At 54.0% G+C, this 9,306-nt stretch overlaps 1 protein-coding gene across 1 annotated transcript; it reads right to left on the reverse strand.

Moving 5' to 3' along the window:
• Nucleotides 1-3,927: 3,927 nt before the first annotated feature.
• GFRA4 (GDNF family receptor alpha 4) lies at nucleotides 3,928-7,803 on the reverse strand. The gene is made up of 6 exons (XM_007465434.1): nucleotides 7,758-7,803; nucleotides 5,456-5,801; nucleotides 5,247-5,356; nucleotides 5,018-5,152; nucleotides 4,177-4,268; nucleotides 3,928-4,008 (listed from the first exon to the last, which is right to left on the reverse strand). The coding sequence occupies exons 1-6, from the start codon at nucleotides 7,801-7,803 to the stop codon at nucleotides 3,928-3,930; spliced, it is 810 nt and encodes a 269-aa protein (XP_007465496.1).
• Nucleotides 7,804-9,306: the final 1,503 nt, after the last annotated feature.

Below are 9,306 nucleotides of genomic sequence, written 5' to 3' on the forward strand. Positions count from 1 at the left end.
AGACGATGGCCTCTGCATGTCACAGGGCCTTGTCCCTCCTTTTGGCTTCTATCTCCAGAGTTGGCTAGGTCCATGCCCCAGACAGCCTCAAGGCTCCCACAGGAAATGTTCACTCTGGGAAAAAAACCAGAGAGCCAGGCTGACACGGGGGCCCTGTGACCTTTCATTTTCCCCCTGCACCCAACAAGGAAGCCTATTTTCCTTGCACGTTGTCTGATGTTAGAGGCTCCATTTGATTAAACCCCATGCCTGAGATGGAGAGAAGTACTGAAGGAAGACAGCCAGCTGCTATGGAACAATTTTGCTATTTTCCATTAAGTTCCACTCACTCTTATCTTCCCAATCTTTTGAAAGGCATATGCCTATATTTCACTCTGAGTAAAAAATGGAAGTAGTAGAGTTTAACACACTCTCACATAAAGCACATAACTTAGCATTGTGTGCGTGGGCTACCACACAATGGTGGTAAACAGAGCAAGGCAATGCTTTCACTTGACCACACACCCCTGCCCCCCACACTCTGCTCCAGGTGTCCATTCCCACACAGGTGTAGGTGGCTGAGAACATTCCTCCTTTGTGAAGTGGGAACAGGTTAGACTCTGAGCTTCGCTCTGTCCAACACCCCTCCTTTTTCCACTGGAAAACTGTGCTTCCCATTCCATGTGATCTTGGTGGGCTGACATCACTCTCCAGGCCACAAATCCTTGGAAAGAGAAGCGCCTTTCTCTGCTGAGAGTGCTAAAGGAGAGACTGTAGATACGGGGCTGCTGGTAGCATCCTTACCTACCCTGTGGTGAGAGCCTATCTGGCCTCAGAGGGGAACACAGACAAGCAGGGGTAACATCATTTGAGCCCCCGGAGACAGCTGTACCTGAAGCCCAAATTGCTCAGATGCCCCAGCCAGTTTGATCTGTGTTTGGTTCCAATCAGGAGAGTACTGGTTGAACCTGAAGGCTGGTTGACAGCTGCCCCGTGCAGTGTCTGTGGGTTTGGTATGAGTTGTTAACTACAGTCTCAGAGCCAGTGGCTCTTTTTCTGGTCAGGACAGCCCCAGGCCTGGGCTTCGGCGTGGTCTGTACCTAACCCCTGCGTCTTAGGTCGGGTTCTCCAGAAGTGAAGCCCAAGACAGGGATTCTCAGACCATGATTTATTGGAGGGAGTGCCCTCAGGGGAACCTCTAAGTGAGGAAAGCAGGAGTGGGCAGGGGAAGGAGCTAAAGTAGGATGTGGTCTCAGCTGGGATCCAGCCTCAGCCTGATCCCACAGGGAACTCTGAAGCATGACTGGCACACATAACTATCCCCCGAGGCATGCAGGCCAAGCCTCTGAACTCCTGCCTCAGTCAGTCACTGGCCACTGGCCACCTCTGGGAGCAGAGTGTAACCTTATAGGCACTTCTTCTAGAAAAGGGGTCAGCTGTGAACTGTGTTAGCAGCCAACATCCCCAGCAGCTTGTGAATGGGTTGCACTAGCCCAGAGAGTTCTGAGCAAGGCACCAAAAGCCTCCACTTCAACCTGTCTTGTGGTCCTGTTGCAGCAAAATTGTTTTCCCTCTCCTGAGAACAAGGGAAATAAAGGGAACAGTGAACAGGCTAGAGAAGAAACATAACCTGGCCTGAAAGAGTTAATCCCTCCTAGTTTTTTTTTTTTTTAACTATTACTAATCTGTAGTGTCTGTAACTAGATTTGTACTTCACAAAGCTAACCTTTTTTTTTTTTTTTTTTTGGCTGTGTTGGGTCTTCGTTGCTGTGAGCAGGGGCTGCTCTTCGTTGCCATGTGCGGGCTTCTCACTGCGGTGGCTTCTCTTGTTGTGGAGCACGGGCTCTAGGCGCACGGGCTTCAGTAGTTGTGGCACACGAGCTCAGTAGTTGTGGCACACGGGCTCAGTAGCTGTGGCTCGCAGGCTCTAGAGCACAGGCTCAGTAGTTGTGGTGCACAGGCTTAGTTGTTCCACAGCATGTGGGATCTTCCTGGACCAGGGCTCGAACCCGTGTCCCCTGAATTGGCAGGCAGATTCTTAGCCACTGCACTACCAGGGAAGTCCTAACCTATCACTCTTTAACACTATGTGAATTACATCCTGCACTCCCTTGTAGAAAATCACCCCTTGTAGCTGTCTGCATTTCAGAAAGGAGGTCACAGGCTGATAACCCAGAGACTAACAGACCCAATTACTGGGTTGTCTGACGCCAGCAGTGGCTCTTTTGAAATAATGCAAGAAGAAGAAGAATGCAAGAACTTCAGCATTTTGATCCTTATCACTCACTTCCGGACTGTGAACTCCCCCTATAAGAATCCCTGTAATTCCCCAAGGAAGGTGGGGCACAGTTTTTGAGGCGCTAGCCTACTGTGTCTTCCCTTTGCCTGGCAAAGAAAAAAGCCTATTTCTTATCTTCCAAATCTCTTTCTCCGTATTTCTATTCGGCATCGGTGCATAGGGAGACAAGGTTTGGCAACAGTCCCTGCCAAATCTCAACCAGGTTTGAGAAGGAGCAGCCCAGAGACACGTTAATTCATCAGGAGTCCCCAAGCTTTTGAGGAAGGCTTAGTACCTTGCCCCCATTGTTCTGCCCTCTCCACCCAAAACTCCTCCACAGAACTGCAATTTAACACGATGCCCTTGGCATTCTCTGGGTCCACACTGGCCACACAGTGTTTATAAAAAGCTTTATGATAAATTTCCCTCAGCTCAAGGAAAGAATTTGACTCTCCACGTGGACAGAAACAGATAAATTATGCAGAAATCAAAAAACAAAACCACCATCGCCCCTCTTTCAAGTGTCTATCAGGGCGAGGCTCTGTGGGCACTGAGGTAGGGCTTCCCTAAGTGAGAACAGCAGGTGATCCCGGGGCTCCCAGGAACACCATAAGTGGAAGTGTGTCAATCAGGGCCTATGTTTGACTGCAAATAACAGACACCTGGGGAGAAACTGGCTTAAACAAATTAGGGGTATCATTTTTCTCACATAATAAAGTCCAGAGGAAGGTAGATAGGCTGGTGAGCCACAATGTCATATGGTTCCACTTTCAAGATGGTGCCCATGCTCCCAGGCATTGCCTCCAAGTTCTGGGCAAGGGGAGGGTTGAGGCCAGAGGCTAAAGGGCCCAGTCAGCAAGTCTGTTCCTTTTTAAAGAGCTCTCCTGGAAGCCTTATCTGTGAATTTCACTCACTGGCCAGAACTGTGTCATATGAACACCCCCTAACTGCAAGGGAGGCTGGGACATGTACTGTTTATCTGATTACTAGCAGAGAAGGAAAGAATAAACAAAAGCAACCAAAGTCCCTGCCACTAGGACCTGAGAGGTGATTCAGTTCAGCATCCACAGGTGAGAAGATGATGCCTGGAGAGGTTCTGAGGCCACCCAAGTTCTTGGAGGCCAGCAGAGGCACACCCTGTGGCTGACCTTGGTCTCCAGGCTCCCAGGACACAGATCACATGAAAGCAAGGCCAGTCTCAGTACACATGGATTTATTGAGTTATGGATGCCATTCCTAGTGCCAGCTTGAACCACTGGGAAGATGGCCATATGACCAGTGCAATGTAGGGAACTGGATTCTCACTCTAGGTGGTGTCCAACAAGCAGCATATCGTGGACAGGAAACACTCTGACAACGTTAGTTATGGGGTGCAGGTGGCTATCATGATGGGTTGTGCCTAACTGGGAGGATGCCATGACGGCTGGAGAAGTAGAGGGAGTTTTGCCTACAAGTCTGTTCAGAGGGAGTTTTGCCTACAAGTCTTTTTAAGTCTACCCTTAAAGCATGATAAAAGTGTCCAGACCTGCCAAGGGCAGTAGGACAAGAGCACTGGGGCCAGCTGGGGAGGTAAGCCAGTCCCTTTTCAGTGGGGCAGCAGGTCACCAATGAGGCCCAGTATCCCAGGCAGGGTGGGACAGTTGGCTGTTGTCCAGGGTCTGCTGTCCTCATCAGAGCAGGGGCTGGAGAGCCAGAACAGGGAGCATGGAGAGCATGGAGCTCCCCTCCAGGGACGCATCTGCAGAGGACACCTTGGCAGATGAGAGCAGAGTATGAACTTGAGGCAGAAGCCTGGCTCTGCTCTCTGCCACCCCCACTATCCCAGGCCATTCACGCCTCCATCTAGGCCCAACTGGCATGGAAGGGTGGAAAGAGGCGGTGCAGGAGCTGCCACCTCACCATCCCCTCCCTGAACCTACCTGTAGGAGGCTGTGCTCAGGGTCCTGGTGGGGGTCCAGCTGGTCGTGGAGGACTGAGGGCCACCCACCGTCAAAGGCCTGTATGGCTCTATCTATGGAGGGAGGGGTGCAGGATGGGCTTGGCTGAGAAACCCTAGCACAGGGCCCAGCTCCTCAAGGACAAACTGAGACCCTTGGCATCCCGCGTGGGCCCTCCCCAGATAGAAATGGGAAGATAAGACGTCCACAAGGCTTTTGGAATGGAAGATGCTGGGCGAGGAATAACAAAATAAAGACAATTGTGTTAAGAGTGCCTTACATACTGTAGTCTTCTATCCTCACGGGAGCCTGACAATTATCATCCCCATTTTACAGATGGACACAAAAAGGCTTACAGGAATTTAACTCTCAGCTAAGTAAGTGGCAGAGTCAGCCTTCAAACCCAGGCCCTCTAACTCCCAAACTGGTCAGCGAACCACCCAGCTATTCAGACCCGAAAGGCAAGATCTTTAATGGGGGGAGTTGGCTATGCGTGGGGGATGGAACCGCCTCAAAAGTGGCAGAAGCAGGAATCTCGCCTTGTTCCATTCCAGGGCCTCGGAAACTTGTTTTAACCGCCCCCACTTCCTGCCCACAGAGGCACCAGCCTAGACTACCCTAGGATTCTACTTTGGTCTGTGACTTGGTCTCCGGAACCAGCTGGACGCAGATTGCCCAAAGGGGCAAGACGACAGCAGAGGGGGTAAGTGGGCCTACAAGGCTGCCTCTGGGGGCCTCAGTTTCCTCACCGCCAGCTAGGCAGCTTGGGAGGGGGCAGAAAGCCCCGACTGGACTCCCTTCCCGCCCCGGCCGGGCCCCTCACCCAAGCAGCGGTTCCTTGTGAAGAGTCCCCGGAAGACTTCGCACTCCTCGCGCCGGTTTCCGCTGGCTCCGCAGTCGCACCAGGGCGCCACGCGCGCGCTTGCGTTGTCCACGTAGTTGGGGGTGACGGCGGTGCCTGCCGAGACCCCGAAAGCAGGATAATCGGCCCACCCGAATAGAGGCATTCCCAGGAGAGCCCCCGCCCCAGCAGGGATCTGGGCGGTGCATACCCACGAGGCTGGCGTAGGCGCGCAGGCAGCTGGGCACCTGGTCTCGAAGGCAGCCGTCCAGGTCGCTGGGGGAAGGCGCGCAGGAGGCCTGGAAGGCCAAGAGGCGGGGCCTGCGCGGGGCGGTCGGAAGGCGGAGAGTGGGAGGTAAGTGGGAGCTGCCCCCCGCCCGCCAGCCCCGCCCCCTCCCTCTACTCCACTTCCTTCAGCACCTGCAGACGCGGCTGTGCTCGCAGGCGTCTAAGGGCGCGAGGCAGGAGGGCGGGGCCGGTTCAGGACCCGAGAAGGCGCAGGAGGGCACGAAGGTCTGGCGCCGGCGCTCGGCGCATGCGGCGCCGCCGCACGGGCAGAAGAGCAGCGCGTGGGTAAGCTCGGGCGGCCCGCGGGCGAAGAAGCGGCGCAGGGCGCGGCGGCAGCGGGCGCGGGGGCAGCTCCCCGGCGCGGCCCGACCCAGGCACTGCACCACGTACGCGGTGCGCAACCGCTGGCATCGCGCATCCGCGGTGCACGCGTCGGCCGCGTCCACGCATCGGTTCGGTGCGACAGCGCTCGGTGACCCTGGTGGAGCGGCGGGCAGGCTGTGGTTGTTGACGTTCCTTACACACACACACTTCACCTCCGCCTCCCAGTCAGGGTCTCCGAAGATGCGGGGTGCTCAAAACTCGAGGTGGGCAGAATGTGATCCGAATGCCTGAGCGACTGGTACTGACTGACCTTCCGTTGTGGAGTTGGGCAGTGGCGGGGTCAGGGATTTCCTGCAGCACGTCTGGGGTGGATGGGGCGCGTCGAGGCTGGGCCTGGCCTTCCGCAGAAGCTGAGGCCCACCCTCCGCAGGCACCACCCCTCACCCATCCAAAGAGGGGTCCATGAGATTCCTCTCATTTTCCTGGGCCCCATCTGACACGGAAAACAGCAAGGCTTCTGGGGACCTGGCTCATGGAGACTTAGCAGAAATGGTGCTGAGGACAGTGGCCGCTCCTCTTCCGCTCTGACATGCCGGGATGCCTGACCTTTCTTCCTTTCCTCTCCTTGCCCCTCCCCCTTGGAGACCCTGAGTGGCCCGTAGGTTTTGGGTTCTCCTTTCTTCTTGACCTTCTCTTGTGCCTCCTCCTGCCCCCTGCCGCTGCGTCTTCCCCCTCCATCCTCTTCTGTTGCTCCCTCCTCACCCATCTAACTGGTTCTGCCACATCTGGATGGACTCTGTTTTCCCCCTGGGCTCTCCACTCTCCACCAGCCAGATAAAAAGATTCCCCACTAGGGCTCTGGGCACTGGAGCAATTTAGGCCTGGCTGCCAGGGTGTGGATTCAAGAGAAGTCCCAGATGGCAGGCCACAGGGCTCTGTCCTTAGCCACAGGGCACTCCACTGGGGGCAGAGAGTGTGCCTGGCACAGCCCAGTCACACACCAGGGGTCTGTTGGGCAGAGGGTGAGCTTTATCCAGAAGTGCCATGGTTCACATCTAAATCCAGCCAAGCTAGGGTCTCTGGAGGTCAGAACTTGGCAGCCCCTTCCTAGGACCTCAGTCACAAAACAAGGCTACCCCTGCCCCTCGGTGCTCTCAGCCTCCAGGAACCTTGCTCAGGTGAGAAGCCTCTGGCACCAAAGTTTGAGGGAAGTTTCCCAACCTGGTTCAACACCCATCTCGCTGTGTGTGTGTGGCCGGGGGGGCACTGGCCATCTCTTTTGGGTGGTTGTGGAAGAAGGTAGAATAGACACTGAGGGCTTGAAATAGGTCTGTAAGTGGACGGGATGGACAGGAGAGGGGGAAGCCTTTCCTTTCTCTCTCCTTTCCTCCCCTCCAGTCTCCTTCCCTCCCTTCCAGGACTCCAGAGCAGCAGGCAAACTTTGCCCTTCTCTCCCAGCCAAGCCCTCACATCCCCAGGCTGCAGCCACACACAGCAGCACCTAGTGTCTCCTGAGATCTTGGTCCCACTTCTGTTCCTTTGCTTACCTGTTTCCCTCCACCAGGAGCACCCTTACTTCATCTTCACCCTCAAAACAGCACATCTCAGCTCCAAGATCTCCTCTGCCTTAAACGTTTGCCAGATTCCTTTCTCCTCAACCTACACCACCTGGTAAAGTGACCCCTCCCTCCATGATGACCCAGGTGGGGAAGGGGTAGTCCAAGCAGGTGGAACAGCAGATGCATGGCATGGAGACACTGAAGATGCAGGGCAAGGAATCAATGTGAAGCTGCAAGACTGAAGGTGGAGGGCTGGGGCTGGGGGAAGGGTAATAGAGGCGGGAGAGCAGGCAATAGGAAAAAGAAAGTTTCTGGGGCAGAGCTACCAAGGGGAGACTTGGGAGACTTAGGAGGCCGTGGCTCTGTGGGACCCAAAAGCTGGAGGCGGGGTGCTGTGTCCCCACACCTTGAGCACAGGTGTCTCACTGGTGCCCCTTCCTGCATTTCAGCTTTTCCTAGAATCACCTTCTTGCCTTGTGCTTGAGGAGGGAAGAGGATCAGGGACAGAGAAGCCAAGGTTCAGAGGTCTGGGGGAGGAGGCAGCCACTCACCTAGAAGCAGTAGCAGCAGCAACGCGGGTGCCAAGCAGCTGGCCATGCTGGGCAGCAAACAAAGAACAGGACGACCAGAGGCAGAGCCCCAGTCAGACAGGTGCCTCCTTCCCAGGGCCCCTGAGCCATAACGAGATGGAAACCCAAGTGTCTGTGCTGACGCGCTCTTCTGGGGGGGAGGAGCCTTTGCATCAGGAATGACTCCCCGCCGCCAATGAGTCCCCACCCAGGCTGCGCCTTCACACAGATCTGGGAGCCACTGAGTCCGGGGCCAGAATGTGCCTAGATGGATCCCACCACACCCCCCAACACACACACAGCAACGCCCACACAACAACCCAAGGAGACCTTGTCTCTCCCACGCTAAACCATTAACTCTATGAAACAACACTGTTCTTTTCCGTCTCTTATAGTTTTATTGTTAACTTTTTATTAGCTAATTTTAGACTTGCAGAAAAGTTAGAGCATTGCAAAAATGCTAGCGTTCCCTTTATATCCCTCACCCAGTTTCCCCTAACATCAACATCTTACCTGACCATAGTACAATTATTAAAACTAGGAAATTCATGTTGGTACGAGACACTTAACTATAGACCACTTTGAATTTCCCCAGTCTTTCCACTAATGTTCTTTTTCTGTTCCAGGATCCCATCCAGCATCCCACATTGCACTTAGTGGTCATGTCACCTTAGTTTCTTCCAATCTGTGGTAGTTCCTCAGTCTCTCCTTACAAACTGGGTGCTTCCCTATGTGGCCCTGCACAGTGGGCAGTCCCCCTTCTCGAGGGAAATGCAAGCCATAAAAACTTCTTTCAGTGGCATTAACTTCTCTGTCTCATTGCTGTGTCATCTCTATAAATCAGAATCCCACAGCGAACACAGGAGTGGGCTTTAGCAAACAGTCTCATTCAGCGCCTTCAGCTGGTAGAGTGAAAGCAAGGCCTGAGCCTTGGGGCTACTTCTCTGCTGCCAGTGGGTGATTGCAAAAATTCCCCAGTTCTTCACACCCTATGAAATATGATTTTGCTGCTCCTCCCTGGAGGGGAGGTGGGGTTTGCCTCCCAATCCCTGGAACCTGGGCCGGACCTGTGACTTGCTTGGGCCAACAGAATGTTACGGAAGTAAACGTGCCAGTCATGGACTCTCAAGAAGCCTGACACACACACTCTTCTGCAAGAGGAGGTGAGTGAGGTACTTGCCTCAGGATCACAACTACTGATTTTTCTTTTTGCCTCAGGCTCCAAAAATGCCTTGGTATGGTAACTGATCCTGTCTTTAGTTAAATTTTTGATATTTTGTTCATCGTGGACTTTTGTATTAATTTTGATCTTTAAAAATATTACATTAAAATATTTCTTATCTTGATTACTTTTTGTGTCCACGGTGAATGCCTCCCTTGTCTCACTCTAATCCTGGTCCTGCTCGCTTAGAACCCTCCCCAGCTGTTATGTGAACAGGCCTGGGCTAGCCCGCTCATCCCCATCACCCTAGCCAACAGCCAGCCAACCCCAGAAGCATCGACCAGCAGTTGACTGCAAATGTGTAAGTGA

Source organism: Lipotes vexillifer, unplaced genomic scaffold (assembly GCF_000442215.2).
Source record: "Lipotes vexillifer unplaced genomic scaffold, Lipotes_vexillifer_v1.1 scaffold875, whole genome shotgun sequence".
In the NCBI taxonomy this organism is placed as follows: domain Eukaryota; kingdom Metazoa; phylum Chordata; class Mammalia; order Artiodactyla; family Lipotidae; genus Lipotes; species Lipotes vexillifer.

What these genes read in the sequence shown, in the direction of transcription:
- GFRA4 (XM_007465434.1), bottom strand. Translation starts at nt 7,803, where the DNA reads ATGGCCAGCTGCTTGGCACCCGCGTTGCTGCTGCTACTGCTTCTAG. An exon ending in GCTGCTGCTACTGCTTCTAG is followed by an intron (nt 5,802 to 7,757) that starts GTGAGTGGCTGC and finishes CCGCTCCACCAG; the next exon opens with GGTCACCGAGCGCTGTCGCA. An exon ending in GAGCACAGCCGCGTCTGCAG is followed by an intron (nt 5,357 to 5,455) that starts GTGCTGAAGGAA and finishes CGCCCCGCGCAG; the next exon opens with GCCCCGCCTCTTGGCCTTCC.